The sequence below is a fragment of the Papio anubis genome, chromosome 10, assembly GCF_008728515.1.
Source record: "Papio anubis isolate 15944 chromosome 10, Panubis1.0, whole genome shotgun sequence".
Taxonomy (NCBI): Eukaryota; Metazoa; Chordata; class Mammalia; order Primates; family Cercopithecidae; genus Papio; species Papio anubis.
In genome coordinates this window covers 74,763,771-74,783,508 of record NC_044985.1, presented here as the reverse complement: position 1 = coordinate 74,783,508, position 19,738 = coordinate 74,763,771, and the positions used below count along the sequence as shown (strand labels likewise).

At 38.8% G+C, this 19,738-nt stretch overlaps 1 protein-coding gene across 5 annotated transcripts in view; it reads left to right on the top strand.

Annotated features, from left to right (window-relative positions):
* The window catches only part of STAT4 (signal transducer and activator of transcription 4), a 123,368-nt gene extending 104,949 nt beyond the window's left edge, over positions 1-18,419 (top strand). For 4 of the 5 annotated variants that reach the window (XM_003907744.3, XM_021924382.2, XM_021924384.1 and 1 more), the window contains 10 exons: positions 6,949-7,032; positions 8,761-8,859; positions 11,735-11,870; positions 13,449-13,498; positions 14,002-14,096; positions 14,383-14,519; positions 14,860-15,051; positions 16,480-16,546; positions 16,916-17,024; positions 18,129-18,419. In XM_003907744.3, coding sequence (XP_003907793.1) covers positions 6,949-7,032; positions 8,761-8,859; positions 11,735-11,870; positions 13,449-13,498; positions 14,002-14,096; positions 14,383-14,519; positions 14,860-15,051; positions 16,480-16,546; positions 16,916-17,024; positions 18,129-18,155 — 996 coding nt within the window. In that variant the 3' untranslated portion in view covers positions 18,156-18,419. The remainder of the gene's footprint in view (positions 1-6,948; positions 7,033-8,760; positions 8,860-11,734; positions 11,871-13,448; positions 13,499-14,001; positions 14,097-14,382; positions 14,520-14,859; positions 15,052-16,479; positions 16,547-16,915; positions 17,025-18,128) is intronic. The other variant, XM_009182643.4, reaches the window with a different exon arrangement.
* Positions 18,420-19,738: the final 1,319 nt, after the last annotated feature.

Here is a 19,738-nt window from a genome sequence, read left to right as displayed (position 1 = left end):
ACTGAATAGTGTCTCTAGCTTAGACTACACTGATGAAATAATGAAGATTATGACAGTCATGCAAGCTGTGAAAATTAATAATACTTTCTTTGGTCACAGCGTCTTTCCTCCAGTCTTGCATATAGTATGTCAGCTTCCTTGCTGGATTTTGTTCTAAATGTGCCTCACGATTGCATCAGGGATTTAAAGTAAACATTAGAAACTGTTTTGAATTACTGAGAAAATAATCACCCTCTCACCACCCACATTTCAGTTCAGTAGAGTACTGTACAAAGCGTAAAGACTGTTTCCAAAGCTAATGGACGACCCTGAGTGTCATTGCTCTGTCTGTGGAATCCTGGTTTCTCACACTTTTAAGACCCTGATATTTGGTGGTGAACACACAGGTTCCATAACTCAAAGAGCTAAGGAAGCTATCCGTACTGAATGATCATATGTATATTTATTCATAGAAATTAAACTATATAGGCCAGGCGTGGTAGCTCATGCCTGTAATCCCAGCATTTTGGGAGGCTGAAATGGGCAGATCACTTGAGCTCAGTAGTTCAAGACCAGCCTGGCCAATATGGTGAAACCCTGTCCCTACTAAAAATACAAAAAATAGCTGGGCATAATGGCACATGCCTATAGTCCCAGCTACTCAGAAGGCTGAGGCAGGAGAATCGCTTGAACCTGGGAGGTGGAGGTTGCAGTGAGCCAAGTTCATGCCACTGCACTCTAGTCTGGGTGACAGAGCGAAACTCTGTCTCAAAAAGAAAAAGAGAAATTAAACTATAGAGGCTGGAATGTGAGAGCAATGGGACCTGTAAGAGGAAAACACTAAACTTTTTTCTACTCTTACTCTCCATGCCTCCCTTCTGGTCACCTAAATGTGTGTGGGAGTTTCTCTCCACTAACAACCAGTTCTCCAGCAGACGCAAACTGGGTGTCCTACAATTTAACCCAATTCTAACACTCTTTACCTTAACCCACAGGCTAAGGGCTTAGTCCCACAAGACTGCCCCCGATTCAGATGCCCATCGCAAGTCCCAGGTTGTGATCTGCACTTCTGACCAGCCAGCAATAAATTGAGGGTTCCCACAATTCCCTCCTCAGGTTCAATGAGTTTGCTAAAGCAGTTCACAAAACTCAGGGGAACATTTTACTTATATTTACTGGTTTACTATCAAGGATATTACACAGAATACAGATGAACAGCCAAATGGAAGAGATGCACAGGGCAAGGCACGGAGAAGGGGTGTGGAGCTCTCATGTCCTGTCCAGGTGCGCCACCCTCCTAGCACCTCCATGTCTTCAGCAACCTAGAAGCTTCCCAAAATCTGTTCTTTGAGGTTTCTATGGAAGCTTCATTACATACAGTTCATCACAAAGTTGATCGCCATTGCCATTGTGGATGAATTCAACTCTCAATCCCTCTCCCCTTCCCAGAGGTCAGGGAGTGGGGTAGAACTTTCAACTCTCTAATCACATGATTGGTTCCCCTAGCAACCAAGCCTCATCCTGAGGCTATTTAGAAGCCCACCAAGAGACACTTCATTAGAATAGAAAATGCCAGAAAATTCACCCAGAAAATTCCAGAAATTTAGGAGCTCTTTGTCAGACAATCCTATCACTAAGGTAATTACAAAGATCTTAGGAACCTGTGTCAGGAACCAGGGTCAAAGACCAAAGTTTTAGAACAGAAGACTCACCTAACATCTCCATCTAGAAAGGTCTTAGGAGCTCTGTCTTAGTAACCAGGTGCAGGGACCAAATATAGATTTCTTATTATATCACAATATCATAGCACCTCAGCTCCAAAAGTTTTCCTTCAGTCATCCTCCAGCTGCAGTCCTCCCTACAAAGAAAGTCTTCTGTGGGTTTAAGCAATGTGCTCACCCAGAATCCAGGACGCCAGAATTCCCAGCCCAGAAGACCTGAAGCCCCCACTTCCAGGGCCTGTTTAGGCCTCTCCAGGTCTACTCTCCCAAGCACAGATGACACCATCAGTGCAAACATGTCTAGACACTGGAGAGACCTAGAGGTCACACTGATCATACAAGGCCCTTCACAGAGGTAGAAGCAAAGGGGACAGGCAATGGCCCAAGATGGCTGTGCTATCTTTACCCATGCCACCATGTTCCAGTAAGACTTTGAGGAGCTAAAACCCGGCCAATTAGGTTATGTGAAGGGTATGTCAAGGCAGGAGGCTAGACCATATGTTAACAGTTTGTTAACTTGATTGATAATGGTTAAATATTTATACATACAGTATTGGATCCCTGTGCACTTGCCTGAGGCCTCTCAAATGTTCTGCACCATTGAACTCAGAGATAATGTGAAAGGCACCCATTAGTGAACAGGAAGTGGAAGTTGTAGATTCTTCAGTGTTTTGTATAGTGTAAGCATCCCCTCCCTAGAGGGCAGTGAAATTTTCTATTGTTCAAAAATACACCTTCTTGGTGCCTACACTCAAGACAACTAGTCCGTCTCAAGCTCAACCAAAGAAAGAGCAACTTATTTTAACATAAAGGGGCTGGAGAAGAGGAACTGGCTGTTTGATGTGTTGACGTGCTGGGAGTACTTTTAGGGGTGGTTTAGGGATTTTTAAGCAGAATTTTGATTAAACATAACTTTCTACTAACCCAGTAAGAAGTGATTCCACCCTAGTCAATGTAACTACCTGCAGGCAATGTAAAGTATCACAAAGATCTACTTCCTTCTCAATAACAAATCCTAAATGTAGCATTCTCATTATCAAGGAAGTCTTCTCACATAATCACAGAATTCTTGTTCATATCATCACATTAGACTATTTTTATTACTTCAGATTTCAAATGCAAACAGAATTCTGACTTATTAATGCATACCTAGGTTGACCTTCCTTTCTTTTCAGGTGACCCTGCCACCACCAACTGCCCACCCTGACTTTTCTGATGTAAATAATCCTACATGTTCACATGTTCCCAGGGCTCATTTTATAAATTGTTGAAGCTTTATATCTCCAAATTTTCCATCTCCCTTTTGGGATTAAACGCAATGAGGATACACACATTGAGAATAATTCCTCTCAAATTTCACCCAGGACTCTTGTTAAAATGCAGAATCTGATTCAGTAAGCCTGGAATGAGGTCAGAGTTCCTGTTTTTCTTACAAGCTTTTAGGTGATGGCAATACTGCTGGTCCTTTTTTACCTACTATAAAATTTCACCAGGGACTAATTTAATTTCCTGCTTCTTTCTATGTCAAACTCCTACCCAGAGGTGATTATTTTTTGAGCTGTAAATATCATGCTAATACTGATATCTCTTGATTTTTTTAATTTTATGTGTCTAACTTCTGATTTTCTATAAAAGATTAATCTATGTCTTTCTTATAACAGGTCTCCATACATAGAAATTCTCCCCCATCTTCACAATATCATTATATAATACATTTTCATTTACTCAATGTATTCAATGTTTACCTTATTATGATTATATAAAAATTGTTAACAGCGAAGCCATATAGCATACTATGATTGTATTTCCATTCTTGTATTACTTTTTGTTTTCTCTGGATTTAATAGTTTCCCCGAGTTTTTGATTTGATTAATTTATGTACCTGTCACTAATTAAGCCCCAAACTTTCCATCAGAACAAGAAAACTCCTTACAATTTGGTCAAACATGTCAATCTATAAGTTCCTTTCTTCTTTTTTTCTTGGCAACGTCGCTCTGGGAGCCCTCCATCTTCTGGCTCCAGTCCTGGCTACTTGCCCTCTGATCCTGTTGTGCAATCGTAGGGTTGTGGCTTTTTGTTTTTTGTTTTGTTTGTTTGTTTTTGAAACTCCCTTTCACCGTTATCCTAGGGAGTCCCACCCCCTTCTCCTGGTTGGGTTCATGTCTTCCTCTTTCTTAGGTTACTGTCTCCTTTTTATTAGAGAGACTCTTTCAGTAGTTTCCAAAGAAAAAGTACTAAGAAGCCAAATTTCCAGAGGCCTTGCATATCTGAAAACGTTTTTCCCATTCATAGTTGACTGACAGTTTGGCTGGATATAGAATTCTGGGTTAGAAATCATTTTTCCTCCGAATTCTTAAAGCACTATTCCATTGTCTTCTACTTATCTTGTATTCTGATTCTTAATCATTTATAAATGCCTTTTTTTTTTCCTGCACTCCTGAAACTTTTAAACTGGTTTCCTGCAATTTTACAGGATTGAGTTTCGGTTCGGCTCTTCATTTATTTATTGTGCCAGCCATTCATGGGTCCTTCCAATTTGAACACTCATGTCCTTTAGTTTGAAAAGTTTTGTCGTATTCTTCATTTTTATAGACTATTGAAAACACGTAAAAACATAAAGAATAATAGCATGAACACCCATCAAACAGCTTAAAAATTCAAACTTTGCAAATATAGTTGAAGACACCTGGTACCCCACCCCCCACCTTTAATCCATTTCTTCTCTGTACCCACCCACCTCCCAAAAACCATTGTCTTGAATTTTGATGTTTATTGTTTTCAAGAATGCCTTTATACTTTTTCTATGAATGAATATGTTTCTATATACTTTATATTATTCTGTATTATAAATTCGGATTTTACATAAATGGCATCCTTATATATATATTTTATCACAACTTGCTTTTCTTGCTCAACAAAATATTTTCTGAGACTCATTCCTACATTGATTCATGTTGCTGTGGATCATTTATTCCAACGCTGTATAGCTTTTTGCTCTATAAATATACACAGTATAGCTAGCTCTTCTCCTATTGATGAATCATTTTATCATTATAAGCAGTTCTACTATAAACATTCTTCAATTAACATTCTTCTACATGTCTTTTTTTAATACGAGTGTAAAAAATCTTTGACTTATATATATTTGGTAGCAGATGGGTCAGAACCAGATGATTCAACAAGAATTGTTATGTATAGGTAATGTGCATCTTCTACTTTTCTAGACACTGAGGAATTGTTCTCCAAAGTGATTGTAGCAATTGCATAAGTGGTATAAGAGTTACAATTTGTTTATGTCTTTGATATTTTCTCTGCTCCATTTTCTCTGTTCTCTTTCTGGAACTTGTGTTAGTTTGTTGTTGCAGTTCATGTATAATTCTTTATTTGCTATCTTTTCTATTCTGTTTTTGACATCTTTGTGGGGTTTTTTTGTTTGTTTTACATTCTGGGAAATTTCCTCTACTCTATGTCCAATCTTTTTACTGACTTGTCTATTTCTCTTATTATATTTTAAGTGGTTTTGTTCTTTTTAAGTGGTTCTTTATTCTTTTCGGAATGTTTCTTACAATAATATTCTATTCTTGTTTCACTGATGTAATATTTGTTTTATATAGTTTTTAAAAAGTGTTTTAATGTACATTTTCAAATATATACAGAAATAGAGGGAAAATACAATGAATGGATTTAAGCATCACCTAACTTCAACAATACATACATTTTTCGTGGAGTTCTCAAATTCTAGATAGTACAGTATAATGTAGATCCTTCAGCAGGAATCTTTAGAATATAAGAAATGTTTAAACCTAACCACACTACCCTTATCGCAAAAAACAAAATAACATTTTTTTAATCCTGACTTAATAAAATCCTGTTTTTTGTTCAAATTCCTCCATTGTCTCAAAAAAGGCCTTTTGACAGTTGGTTTGTTCAAATCAGTATCTAAGCATTATCTTCTCATTACAAATGGTTGAGGCCCCTTCAACATGCCATATATTTATTGACTAAACTGAGCTGAATACAGTAGACTTTTTTCACTGTTTTTTTACTCTTCTTCTGCTTTTTTTTTTTTTTTTTTTTTACATTTTGCTTTTCCTCTGAGTTTTTTGTTTTTGCATTTTCATTTCATGTGAGAGGGTTTGTCAAATGCCTGATGATCATTAGCTTGCTGTTAATCATTAAGAGAAGGGCACTGAAAAACTGCCTGAAAACTCTATGTGCATGGGAACTGTAGACTTAGGGTGATTATTAGAATCTGGCTGTTTCAATGGGTTGTTGGGGGACGGTGGTGGGTATAGAAGGCAGCATCTGTATGTTACCTCCCTTGGTCTGGCAAACTTCCCAGATACCTTTCCAGGAGCTTTTAAGCCTGGCTCTAGGTGTCGGAGAAGGGGCAAACATGGGCTTCACTGTACATTTTCACAGGACCTTCCTCTCTTTAGCACACACAGCACCTAACCCCTGACTGCAGCTTGACCTTGTTCCCAGAATGTAGAGAGCCTCTCTAATTACTCTGACTCATCTGCTCCAAAGAGCAAACCTCCCTCCTGTGCCCAGGTCTGGAGGGGTGGAGACTTCACTGCCTGAGCTGGGGCTCTTACAGCACATCCTGGTCTGCAGTCTTCTTTTCTGCAGCCTCAGGGTGCTCGGTGCTTTCAACCCCTGTGTTCTTTCTTCTACCCTCACTCTACACTCCCCTACTTTTCACTCAGGGATCTAGATTACAGTTTTACTTTATTGGAAAGTGAATAAAACTCCAGTTATTACCTTATTGGAGTGTCTGGAGGGAACAGAGGAAAATACGTATACTCCACCTACCATGTTAAACCAGAAGGAGGTCTTGCATTCTTTTTAAACAGATTCATTGTGACACTAAGACTTGTATCTGTATACTTATGCATATATAGATTGCTTTTATTAACATTTGGTAACTCGAAAGGACCAATTTTCAAATATTAAAATAAGGAACAGCTTGTCTAAATTTCAATGGAAAAAAACTATGCTAGAATTTTTAAAGCCAGAAATTATCTTGTTTTGAAGACTTAAAATCATTCTGTTTGGGGAAATGAAGATTTTCCAAACTGTATATAACTTTTAAATCAATAAGAGGGAATGTTCAATAGTAGAGATGGCTTGGGGGCATTTCCTTTATTAATTTATTAATAAATGTATTAATTTATATAGAAACAAGTCTTCTATTAGATAGTGAGTATGCATTTGTGAGGTAACAATTTATTTCTTTCTCCCTTAGGGCTGTCACATGGTGACTGAAGAACTTCATTCCATAACCTTTGAAACACAGATCTGCCTCTATGGTCTGACCATAGATTTGGAGGTAGGTGTTTCAAGAACATACACCATTTACTCATGGTATTTGCAGGAATTGATCAGCATTAATAGATGTAAGTTTGGTTTTTTCTAGGTTTTAGTACATTCCCTATTCATTACTTTTGTTTTAATTTAGAAAATCAATATGTCAAATATTCACTAGTTAACATAATAATTTGGTTAAATATATATGATAAAAGCTTGTGGGTAGCTGGGTGCTTTGGTAGGCCAAGGTGGGTGGATTGCTTGAGCCCCGGAATTTGAGACCAGCCTGGGCAACAGTGCAAAACCTCCCATCTCTACTGAAAATACAAAAGTTTGCTGGGTGTGGTGGCACATGCCTGTAGTCCCAGCTACTCAGGAGGCAGATGCAGGAGGATCAATTGAGCCCAGGAGGTGGAGGCTGCAGTGAGTGGTGGTCATGCCACTGCACTCCAGCCTGGGTGACAGAGTGAGACCCAGTCTCAAAAAAATAAATAAACAAATAATAAAATAAAATAAAATAAAAAGTTCAAGGGTATTATGAACTTTATATACATTAAATAATTTGTTGCTCAGGTTCTTCTTTGTTTGGTTTTCTGGGATTTCCTGAGTCATGAACACTCAGTGGAAAGTCTAAAGAGGAATAAGTATCCTTGAACTTATGTCATGTGGTGATATATTTTTTTGTAGTAATATATTTTCAAAATTTTAACTTGTACATAAAAACTCACAGAAGATTTCTCTAACATAATGAACAAAGACAAATAATAGGAACATTACAGTACGTTGCTTTGATCCTCGTAAAACAATCACCACTAAAAGAAAGAATAAAGAAACTTTTGGGATTAAATTGAGCATTGATTGACTATGTGCACCTTGAGGGCAGAACACTATGAATGAACGAGTGCATGAATGAACAAACACAATCTCACACACCCTGAATATGATCCTATTGTGGAGTATATTCTTTTAGAATTCTGCCTTTGCTCTTTTATCTTAATGATGGTAATATGTTTTTAAAATCTTTCATAAATTCCTTCCTCATCTCCTTTCCCTAAACCTCTGTTTTTATGAGTTGTTAAATTTCCTCAAATGGGTATTTTACCATCTATAGGAATCTAATGTCTGTTGTTGGGGAAAGACTACTATAAGTTGATTAGTTTCCCAGGCTAATTTGTAAAAGCCTGTTTATTTCATAAAGTAGAAAACCACGGTACCAAGAATACTAAATTGAGTTAGTTCTGTAACAATAGCACAGACGGCTCTATCACCCATAGCTTACATCTCCTACTTTTACAATAGAAACCTCCCACTTCCAGTGTTTACGTTAATTAGGTGTTAGGTCGTAATTTGAAGATACTGATTCATTCCAGAGAAAAACTTAAAATAGATTCTTTAACTTATAAAGAAGATTGTTGCTAATTCAAAAGACTCTGTAATATATTGCACTTGAGGCAGCAGGTGACATTTAAAAAGTATAAACATGTCCACGATGTCAGGGGAGATACTGGGAAGCTGCCTGACTGAGCACTCTGAAAGGATTCCTGCTCTTTCCTCTCTGTGCCCTTACTCATGCATGCTCAGAAAGTTCCATGGCCTTCACAAGTCATTTCAGTGACCAGGGCAGCATGGACATCAGGACCGGAGGCGTGGGACTGGCTTGAGATTGGCCCTTTACAGGCGAGGGTCAAGCATAAGATCAATGTAAGGTGGGACTACCTGTAATAACTATGCTCTTTTTCCCCCAAACCAGACCAGCTCATTGCCTGTGGTGATGATTTCCAACGTCAGTCAATTACCTAATGCTTGGGCATCCATCATTTGGTACAACGTGTCAACCAACGATTCCCAGGTAGACTCTATTTCTACCTCACCTTCTTTAATTCTATTTGATTTGTTTTATTGCCAAGAAACACATCTGCATCAAAACATATGTATGCCGGTGGGGTGTGGGGTGAGAGTTGCTTTATTTCTAGTTGTGTGTTTCCTCTCATGTCATATTTAAAGTAGTATGTTCTGATGTATGTGGTCCCTGAGAGAGTTCTGCTAGCAAAAGTAACAGACAGGTATTTATTATTTCTGAGGGTCTGGTCAGCTCCCAACTATGTACGTACCAGAGAGTTCCAGGGCCATCCTATGTCTCTGTTAACTAAGCTGAAGGAAACTTCTTACCTCCTCAGCTGCTCTGGTCCCACCTTGTCCATATAGTCTCTTCTATGAAGGTAGAGAATTGGTTTCCAAGTAAGTAATTAGAATATTCATCAATCTTGCCCAATTGTATTCTGACAGCACGCATTTTCAAGTCGATTACAGATTTCATCCATCCTAGGCTCAAGCTGGGATTTAATGCCATCTGGTGGTTGTAACACTGGCCCAAAATTGGCCTCAAGTCACAAAGCAAGCCGTGAATAGATGCTCTTATAAGACAACCAGGGAAGGGAGTGGCAAAAAAGATGAGTCAGCACTTCCCCTTGCACCCCTCCTTCAAAACCTCAGTGTGTTGTCCTGGAAACCACTAAGGTCTAGAGAAAATAGGTCAGATGTAAATAACAACATTTCTTCTTAATTCAGAGCAAATGTTCCCTCCAAAGGGAAGAATTCTTCTACTTTAGATCCCAGTAGTAAGAACAAGATCATAATGAATCAGCTTAGTGTTCTTTCCCTTTGATTCAATGTTTCTAATAAGGAAATGACTCAGCCCTACTCCTTCTCCTCCTCAAGTGCCCTAGCATCTGAGACAAATTAACTGCAGAGAGGTAGACTGTGCAGGGTGCCCCGAAAAGAGCAGAACTTATCAGAGAAATGGCCTGGTCTTTAAGGTGAAGGACAGCCAATGCCCCTGACATTAAATGCTGATCCCCATTAGATCAACACTTGTTCAGCTTTCTTCCAACTCCTGGGAGTAGAAGGAGTGATGGCATACTTCTCCATCCTCCAGCCTCACAGAGCAGTGCTGCACTTAGCTTTCTTCAGCAACCTCCTTCTGTAAGAAAGTCACCAAAATCATCACACTCATCATCCCAAATTTACATGGCTCTAGGATGAGAATCTAGAACTATAGATAACATACAGCTCCGAAAACACAGATTCACAGCCTAGTTACAGAACCAGTCTGAACAACTAATCCTGGTTTCTCCTCTTAATTCTATCCTGCTTTGAAACCTAAGCCGTTAGGCCTTGATTGTATTCTGTGCTTTCTGGTCACTTTTCCAGGCACCATTCTCAGGTTCACAAAAAAACCATCTCCCGAGAAATTCTTTCTCTTCATTCCTCCTCTTCCTATTGCCCATTCCTTGTTGGATGCTGTGTCCTCTTTTATTCCCGCCTTCTGAAATCTCTTGAATTGGTTCTTTTTCATGATTAATCTAAGCCCAGTTTAGCTCATGTTCACAACAGCCTTCTCCAGGCACCGCATTGGATTTCTGAATTCTTCCTTTCCTCTTCTTGAAACACCTTGCTTGAGTTTCACACATCTGTTTTCCAGTAATCTGTGACAGAGTCTTATGTTTCACTATTGTTGACCCAGTTTCTGGCACAATCTCGTTTGTAGTCAATCACACAGAATATTCTCTTATTTAGCTTGGCACAGTGGTGCACACCTGTAGTTTCAGTTTCTTGAGAGACTGAGGCAAGAGAATTTCTTGAGCCCAAAAGTTCAAGTCCAGCTTGGACAACATAGCAAGATCATTTCTCTGTTTTTTGTTTTGTTTTGTTTTGTTTACGTAGAGCAAATAAGAAAAGACTACTATGGTGTCCATAAAACAGGTATTTGAGGTTAATCATAATATTGTAGGGCCACCTTCCCTAGCCTGGGACTTGACGGTTTCTAGTACTTTGGGATGATTGGTCTGGTCAAGGTAAAACTTGTGCCAACCCCATGATAAACCAATTAAATAATATAAGTTTTGTTTAGGATGAATATTGTTTTAGAATAGAGTATCTGTCAAATTACTTGTTGGACAGTGTTAAGTACCTGCATGAGTAGACTGATACAGAAAAGTTCAAGAGATGCCAAGTGATGCTTCTGAAGAAAGATGGAGCTCTGATTATATTATACTCAAAGAACAGGGAGACTTTTAGGAAAAGACGATGTCAGTCTTAAGAACAACAGAGATGAGATGATATTTTATACTTACTTAGGTTGGCCAAAAGACTTTAAATTAGGAATCCTATATATTGAATTACAGTGTCATAAGCATAATTGTTATTAGTGGTGAATGTGTATGGATCTGCAGCGACCTCAATTCTTGCCTCAGAAGAAAGAATTCAACTGAGGAGCATAGGACAGAAGGAGTGACCAAGGCAAGCTTCAGAGCAGGAGTGAAAGTTTATTAAAAGCTTTAGAACAGTAAGAGAAGGAAGGAAAGGAAAGTACAACTTGGAAGAGGACCAAGCGGGCAACTTGAGAAGCCAAGTGTGCAGCTTGACCTCTTGATTTGGGCTTGGCATTCTTCAGGGGTCTTGTGTTACTTCTCCCCACACCTGAGATCTTACTGGGACGCTGCTGAGCAGTTTTAGGTGTTTTCTATTAGAACACGGTCGTTCCTTGGCACCAGCTGTGACCAATTATGACTTTAGAGAAACAGTTAACAACTGCCTGACCATCACCTAATGGTCACCCAACATTCCTAGTATGTGTGTGGGGAGACGGGGAGACCTCTCTCGCCCTGCTCACTAGCTACCCACTGTAAGATAATTAACAAATCATCATCATGATTCTATTTCAGAACTTGGTTTTCTTTAATAATCCCCCACCTGCCACATTGAGTCAACTACTGGAGGTGATGAGCTGGCAGTTTTCATCGTACGTTGGTCGTGGCCTTAATTCAGATCAACTCAATATGCTGGCAGAGAAGCTTACAGGTGAGAGCTGGTAGACAGACAGGATTCGCCTCTGTTTTTGGCACTAAAGCATTTTAAATAACCGGGACGCTATTACTACTATTAATAATAATGATGATCATCATAATTTATTCAATGCCTACTATATTGCCAGGCACAGAGCTAAGTGTTATATTATTTTTAATCCTCAGGAAAGTCCTGCAAGGCTCACCTTATTCTATCAATTTTATAAGTGACTGTATTAGAGTGCAGAAGTCAAGTGACTTGCCACAGCTGCATGGCTAGTACACAGCAGAACCAAGCCGCAGGCCAGACTTGTCCAGGTCTAAAGCCCCTCCCTGTCTATTCCCCACCCCAGTCTCCAGGGTATATTTCCACTAAATATGATGTGAAGCCTTAATGGTGCCCCATATGATCGTTCATATGAATGTCTCAACTGACATAAACCAACTGGAAAATGACTGATTCCTTCACTAGGTCTAGGAAATGTAATAGAAATTTTAAACCACCTGGGCAATACTTAATTCTGCATACCAAGAAAGTTTCAGCTTTGACTGAGATTTCTAAAGTTTGCAAAATAGAGTCATTGGTACTACATGTACCAACTATAATCCAAACTTTTTCTAAAAAATCTCTAAGAAAGCTGTATTTTGACAAGTCAGGGTTTAACATATTTAACACCAAAAAAAAGAGTTAAAATTAGATCTATATGCATTTCTAGTTAAATTAGGGCCAAAGATCCATTTGTGCAGCAGAAGTAAAATCATGTGTGATTTAAGCTTGACTCACATGGTGCTGGGATGCTTGCCACATGCACCTACTCTTGGATCAATGGGTACTTAAATAAATTAGGATTTCGGAAAACATCACAAAATTTACTTAATGGAAATACATGTTTTGATCCTTATTTAATTCATAAGCAGCAATAGTAGGCATTCAATAAATATTTGTTAGAGTGAGTAAAGCTTTTAAGCATGTAGTATAGATAGCAACCATATCCTTTCAGACCTTTATCAAATTATTCTTATGAGTATAATTTCCTTAAAAATTTAGATGAAAACTCTTGTGTCCTTTCACTGCTCTGGATCAAAACAGCCAATGGCTACTTATTGTCTAATAGATTTCTAGTCCATTCTTTCCATCTTAATAGGCAACATTCTTGGTAATCTAGCTACACCTAACTTACACAAATTTGTTTTATAATGTTCATTTACCAACATTAGGCAGCTCTTCCTGTCTCCAGTATAAGCCATGTCCATGTCCATCATGCCTTGTCCTATATTACTCTTGCTCTCTGGAGTGGCCTCGTTTGTCTCCTCTGACAATTTATATTCTACCCATCCAGATCCTAGATACCCACCTGCTTTCTAAAGCCATTGTTAGCTCCTCCACCAAAAAGCTTATTATCTAGATAATAAACTTCTTAGGAGCAAGGATGATGTCTTATATTTGTACTGTACCTAGCACTCAGTACATTGCAAATCCATAACAGGTGCTTAAGAAATGCTTGAAAGGGAAGAGGAAAAATATCTAAATTGAGCACAAAATTGAAGCATCTCATTGTCAAATGAAAAATCTCATTATTTTCTTTCATTTCAGTCCAATCTAGCTACAGTGATGGTCACCTCACCTGGGCCAAGTTCTGCAAGGTACAAACAGTCGGGGAAACATCATTTAGATACATTTGTTTTTAAATACAATGTTCCTAAGTCTATATTACTACCTGGGGTTTTGAGAAATTCACAGATAAGAATTTTTTTTTTTTTTTTTTTTTTTTTTTTGAGAAGGAGTCTCGCTCTATCGCCTCCTGGGTTCATGCCATTCTCCTGCCTCAGCCTCCCAAGTAGCTGGGACTACAGGCACTCACCACCATGCCCAGCTAATTTTTTTGGTATTTTTAGCAGAGACGGGGTTTCACCGTGTTAACCAGGATGGTCTCGATCTCCTGACCTGTTGATCTGCCCACCTCGGCCTCCCAAAGTGCTGGGATTACAGGCGTGAGCCATCATGCCCGGCCAAGAATGTTTTTTAAAGAAACTAAGGTGTTGTCCAGTTTCAGGATATTATTTTGTTGAAAAATTGAACTTAAATTATTATATCAACATTATTACTTAAATAGCCATTGTCTTAATGTGCTTGTTTATTCCTATAGGAACACTTACCTGGTAAATCATTTACCTTTTGGACATGGCTTGAAGCAATATTGGATCTAATTAAGAAACACATTCTTCCCCTTTGGATTGATGGGTAAGTTGCAGGCTATATTTTTCATATGAGTGAATTATGTTCTTTTTTTCTGTTGTTATTGGTTTCTTCTACTTCTTTTTCTCTAAAGCATGTTTAGTACCATAGAAAAAAATAGTTGCAATTTCTTATTCGTGGAGTATCACTATGTATATTAATCTACATATGAGTATTTCAGGTGAGAATGACTTTTGATTACACTCAAAACAAACTGTAGGTCTGCTCTTTGTAAATGCAATAAGTGAAAATCCAATAATGATCAGAAAAAATCATGCATTTCTATTTTTAGGTATGTCATGGGCTTTGTTAGCAAAGAGAAGGAACGGCTCTTGCTAAAGGATAAAATGCCTGGCACCTTTTTATTAAGATTCAGTGAAAGCCATCTCGGAGGAATAACTTTCACCTGGGTGGACCATTCTGAAAATGGTATATACTCACTAATGTTTATTCTTGTGAAATTAGTTTTCTTAAATTTAGTTACTGGGATTTCAGTTTTTGGAAGTGTATGGTGTGTTGATCTATTTGTGATGTATTCAGTGGGCTTGCATATTAGTAGTTGCAGTTGTCTCAGAACAGGGTACCCATGAATTCCAAAAAGTCTATCGTATGCACAATCTATACTGTCCAGGCAGCAGACGGTCTGACATTGAAGTGACATGAACTGACAAGTCACTCCAGTGGCATGAAGATAATGTGGGCAGGGAAAAAATGGTCACAAGGACTGTGTACAGGAACCTGTATATTTCTCCAATTTCTGTTTTTCAAGGGGAAGTGAGATTCCACTCTGTAGAACCCTACAATAAAGGCCGGTTGTCTGCTCTGCCATTCGCTGACATCCTGCGAGACTACAAAGTTATTATGGCGGAAAACATTCCTGAAAACCCTCTGAAGTACCTGTATCCTGACATTCCCAAAGACAAAGCCTTTGGTAAACACTACAGCTCGCAGCCTTGCGAAGGTTAGGTTTTTCTGTTTTTGTTTTTGTTTTTTTTCCTTAAGATTTTGGAAAATAACCTCATATTGGAGCAACGTAAATGATAAATGAAGTTCCTCTTTTTGTTTACTCTGATGTTTGTAAGATCTAAGGGCATATGGAGGTCAAAGCCTTAGAAATGAAGCGGTATGTCAGCAGCTCCTGAAAAGGGACCGCTGGGCTTTCTAACACTAGCAGAGTAATAAGCAGCTGCAACTAAACTTCACCGTGGCCATGGGGGCCTCTCAAGGCCACTCGGAGAGCTTGAGTTTTCTCCTTTGTAAGACAGAAGTGGTGCAGACTTCACGTCTATGACTGGGGGAAAGGAAAAGAAAGAGGGGGTAATGATGAGAAGCTTTTAATAGTAAAACAAGTCTGTATATTACAAAGGAACCCCAGGGTTTATAAGTTTTATATTTTCAACCATACTTTAGTTTTACAACTCAGGGTATTTGTTCATTTGCTAGGGAGGGACCTGTGGATCTGTGCTTCATCCTCTCCCTCCCCCACTCACCCAGCCAACCTTTCCTGGTTGTATCCTAAGGACCTAGACCAATGTCTGGCCAAAACAGGCATTCAGTAAATATTTGTTGAATACATAAAAGAAAATTCGTTAAATTGCTATGTAATTTTAAGGTACATTCATCATTCTGTTTCTTTAATGGAAGTGTATACAATCCATAGAAATCTTCATCTATAGCACTAAATCTTTGGGCCCCATCATGCAGAATATCCTACAGTTGTCACTCAGACTCACAGCCACCTGACTTCATGCTCTCTGAAATAAACAAAAATGCAAAAGAAGAGAACAAACCTGTGACTTCTCAGTGACTTTCAACAACTGATCGAATGAAATAACAAATATCAATGCAACAAATTAGGGTTGGAAAATTGGAACAAATTTTCAACATGGTATACCAGAGAAGTTTGGGGAATTTTTCCAAGGTGAGGTTTGCATATGACTGTTACTACAGCACAATGATACTTTCGGGAACACTGATGTCTGTACTTCAAAAACATTTGCAATCATAAGGTTCTGACTGGTGTCCATTTAAATGAAAAGAACTGGGTTATTATATCCTCCAAAACATGACTCAATCAGTCCTTATAATCAGACGTAAATGAAACGCAGAAGACAGGTAATACAGCTGATTCTCAACTTTTCCCATACAGTTTAGAGGCATTAATATACGAAGTCAGATTAGGCCTGCCAAGAGATTTGTTTTTCTCTTCTTGCACATTTTATGCTTATCTAATAGATTGTGTCCCCTATTTAATGAAACATTTTTGTGTATCACCGAACAACTGTATTATCTCTCTTCCTCTTATCATTAATATTTTTCTAGACTCTTTTTTCCCCAGTTTTATTAATATTGACATTTTTCCCCCAACATTGTGCCTTCTTTTTTCCAGTTTCAAGACCAACAGAAAGGGGTGGCAAAGGTTATGTTCCTTCCGTTTTTATCCCCATCTCAACAATGTGAGTAATCTTAGTCACATGTAAAATATTTTTTATAAAAAGCTTTCCTATAAGAGATTTAAAAGTAGAGCAGAGTACACATAACTGAGAGCAAAGCATTGTCATGTGCAATGTCCCATTTCCTTTTATACATAAAGCTAGCCTTTAGGGCACACTTACCACAATCTATTGTGACTAAAATTATAAAATTCCCCTTATAATGCCATATATTCCATAGCAAGTTGAATGTTCTGATATGAAATGATGAATCAGATAACTCAGTGTCACAAATAGATGAAGCCCTAGAAATGAGTTCCTGACACAGTAAGTCACCGTGAGCTATTATTATTTTCTAATCCTTGTCCATATTGACCTTGTTATCTCTTTAAGCCGAAGTGATTCAATGGAGCCACATTCTCCATCAGACCTTCTTCCCATGTCTCCAAGTGTGTATGCGGTGCTGAGAGAAAACCTGAGTCCCACAACAATCGAAACTGCAGTATGTTCCCTTTATTTTCCAGTGCTGCTCAAAGGCATTTCCAATGATGCAAAGGTGGTGTGGGAATCAAAGGGACTGAAATACTGCCTGGGTAGGGAGAAAACACATTTATTGGAACAAATTCATGAGCATGACACAAAAGGTGTCTGGATGGTCCTGCGTGTTGCTGATCTTATGGGTATGGAAAGCAGACACCTTCACTTACTTAAACTGCTTTACATTCTTTCCACCAGAAACCACCAGAGGGCAAAATATTCCTATACCCTACTCAAGCACACTATCCCTACTGGCACCACGGGCCCACTCATTCCCCAATACTCTCTACTTTAGCAAACAGCATTTACTGGTCAATATTTATAAACCTAGTATACTATCTAGTTTACTAGTTACTTACTATCTAGTAAACCCAGTTTGCTATCTTACAGTGCAAACATCACACATTGCAACTTTTCTTGATTATGGCTTGCATTTCTAGAACCAGGAGCTTCGTCAAGTAATATATGAATAATGGTCAATAGCATAATAATGCTCTCCTTTTTGAGAACTGAGTCATAATCTTTAATGCAATAATGTTATTTGGGATGAGTCCTATTCGCTCTTATCCACCAATAATGTCAATGGGTTCAAACTCCCAATTTACATGAAAGTGAACATACATCAGAATAATATAATAGAAACTTGGAGGGACCCTAAGCCTCAAAAATTTTTATCTGACTGGCTTTTAATTCTTCTCTTGAAGATTTCCATAGATGAAAAATTCACTTTCCTTTGATAGCTTATTCCAATGTTAGTTCCCTTAAATCATCAAGTTATTTATGTCTAACTGAACATTTGCTACATTTTGCACCCATTTCCTCATTATATTTTTGGTGGATAAACAGGCCTTTTTCTTAAAACAGTTTTCTGTCTCCTTGAAAGGTACCTTTTATTTTAGACTGATCAACCCCTATTACTTTTGCAAATACTTAGTTTAAGTATTTTAACTAGGTAATAGAAAAATTATGGAGTAATTTGTAGAAAAGAGGATGTTTATTTACACAAGAAATAGTGATTTATTTGCAAACCAATAGTTTCCTCGAAGATTATTTTCATTTTTAATTTTAGATGAAGTCTCCTTATTCTGCTGAATGACGGGATAAACTCTGACACACCAAGAAAGGAAGCAAATGAAAAACTTTAAAGACTGTTCTTTGCCCAACGACCACATTTGATTTCTTCAGCTTTGTAAATACCGGGTTCTGGGAAATGTTTGACGTCTGAAGCTCTCTTCACACTGTCATGGCACTCCCCAGTTGGGAGTGTTGTGATTGAAATGCTTGAAACCAAAGCTTCAGATAAACGTGCAAGATAAGACAACTTTCAGAAACCAGTGTTAATAACAATATTCACAGAAGACTCGCTTGCCTGTGTTTGGTTTATTTCTGATTTGTCTCTCTGGTGTTACTTATGATTTTAGCTAGAAGATGCAAGTGTTAATGTTTCAGGGTAGGTCAAGAATAGCAAAGTCACACCTACACCTCAGCAAGAAGGCCTGAGGGAAAAGCCAAATAAGCCAATCTACTGTATGATGAGTGCTAGCAGGCACAGTGATCACAGTAGATCCAAGAGGAAAGTCATCATGCGACATTAGCAGAAATTCACAGGGCATCCAGGGTTGAATTAGGGAGCCTCCTGAGTGCCATGTCAATATTATCCCAACTATGGGATTCAACAGCTGCTGGTACCACAGGAGGAGGGACCCAGAGTCATTCCTGGTGGTATATTGGGCAAACTGCACTGATTTTACAGGTATCGTAAGCAGACACATGGGTTAAAAAAACTCATGAAATGAGGACTAGGAGGATGAAATGAGGACTAGGAGAATAACAACTCTGGCCTTGGGTGACTGATTTTATTCATAGGTTGCTCATTCTTCATCTCTAGAAGAGGTTAGACTATGTGGGTTCTATGATCTTTCCCAACTCTAATAGTCTCTCTGGTCCCATGAATCCAACCTGAGACTGGGGAAAGAGGTTTAGGATGAGAAGTTCCATTCCTTCAATTTTCTCTAGTAAAGAGGAAGGGCAGTTGGTTTCCTGGATAGTAATGTATGTGAATTGCAAGTCTGTTTTGGTCCTTGCCTCACCCCTACTGGATGTTGAGTGGTGCCATTGCCCAGCTGCTGTCCTTAGTAATAGCATGGAGCCCTCCAATGCTCAAGACCTTGAGAACTCTCTATGCCTGCTGAGCCCTGGGGATGCTGCTGAGTCAGTTGAGGAAGTAATGCTACTGAGGCATCTGCCATGACCAGCTGCAGAAAAATCCAGAACCAGGTTTCAAGGTGAACCATGACTGCAGAGTCAGAGATGGCAGCCCCCTCTAAAGGGCTCTTATTTAATTCCTTCTGCCCACCTCCTGTCCTCCAGGCAAAGCAAACAGGCAGAGGCTAATGTTTAATGCAAAAGAGTTCAAAGGAATAAAAGCTTTTAGTATAACCTGCCCTTTCCCTTAGAGAGATTCCATCTGAGCAATCTCATCCCACCCACATGTGCCCAACTGGCTCCTAGATTGTTCCTATGGAACAAACTCTCCACCTGCCCCAAGGCCAGTTGCTTTACTCTTTTGTGAGCTCCTAAATGCTTTTAGGGTGGAGGCATCTGTTTGATGGAAGGGTGCATCTAACTGGAGGTGCGTCCTCCCAGTCTCTACTTCTCTCCACAAAACCTGGTTTTCTA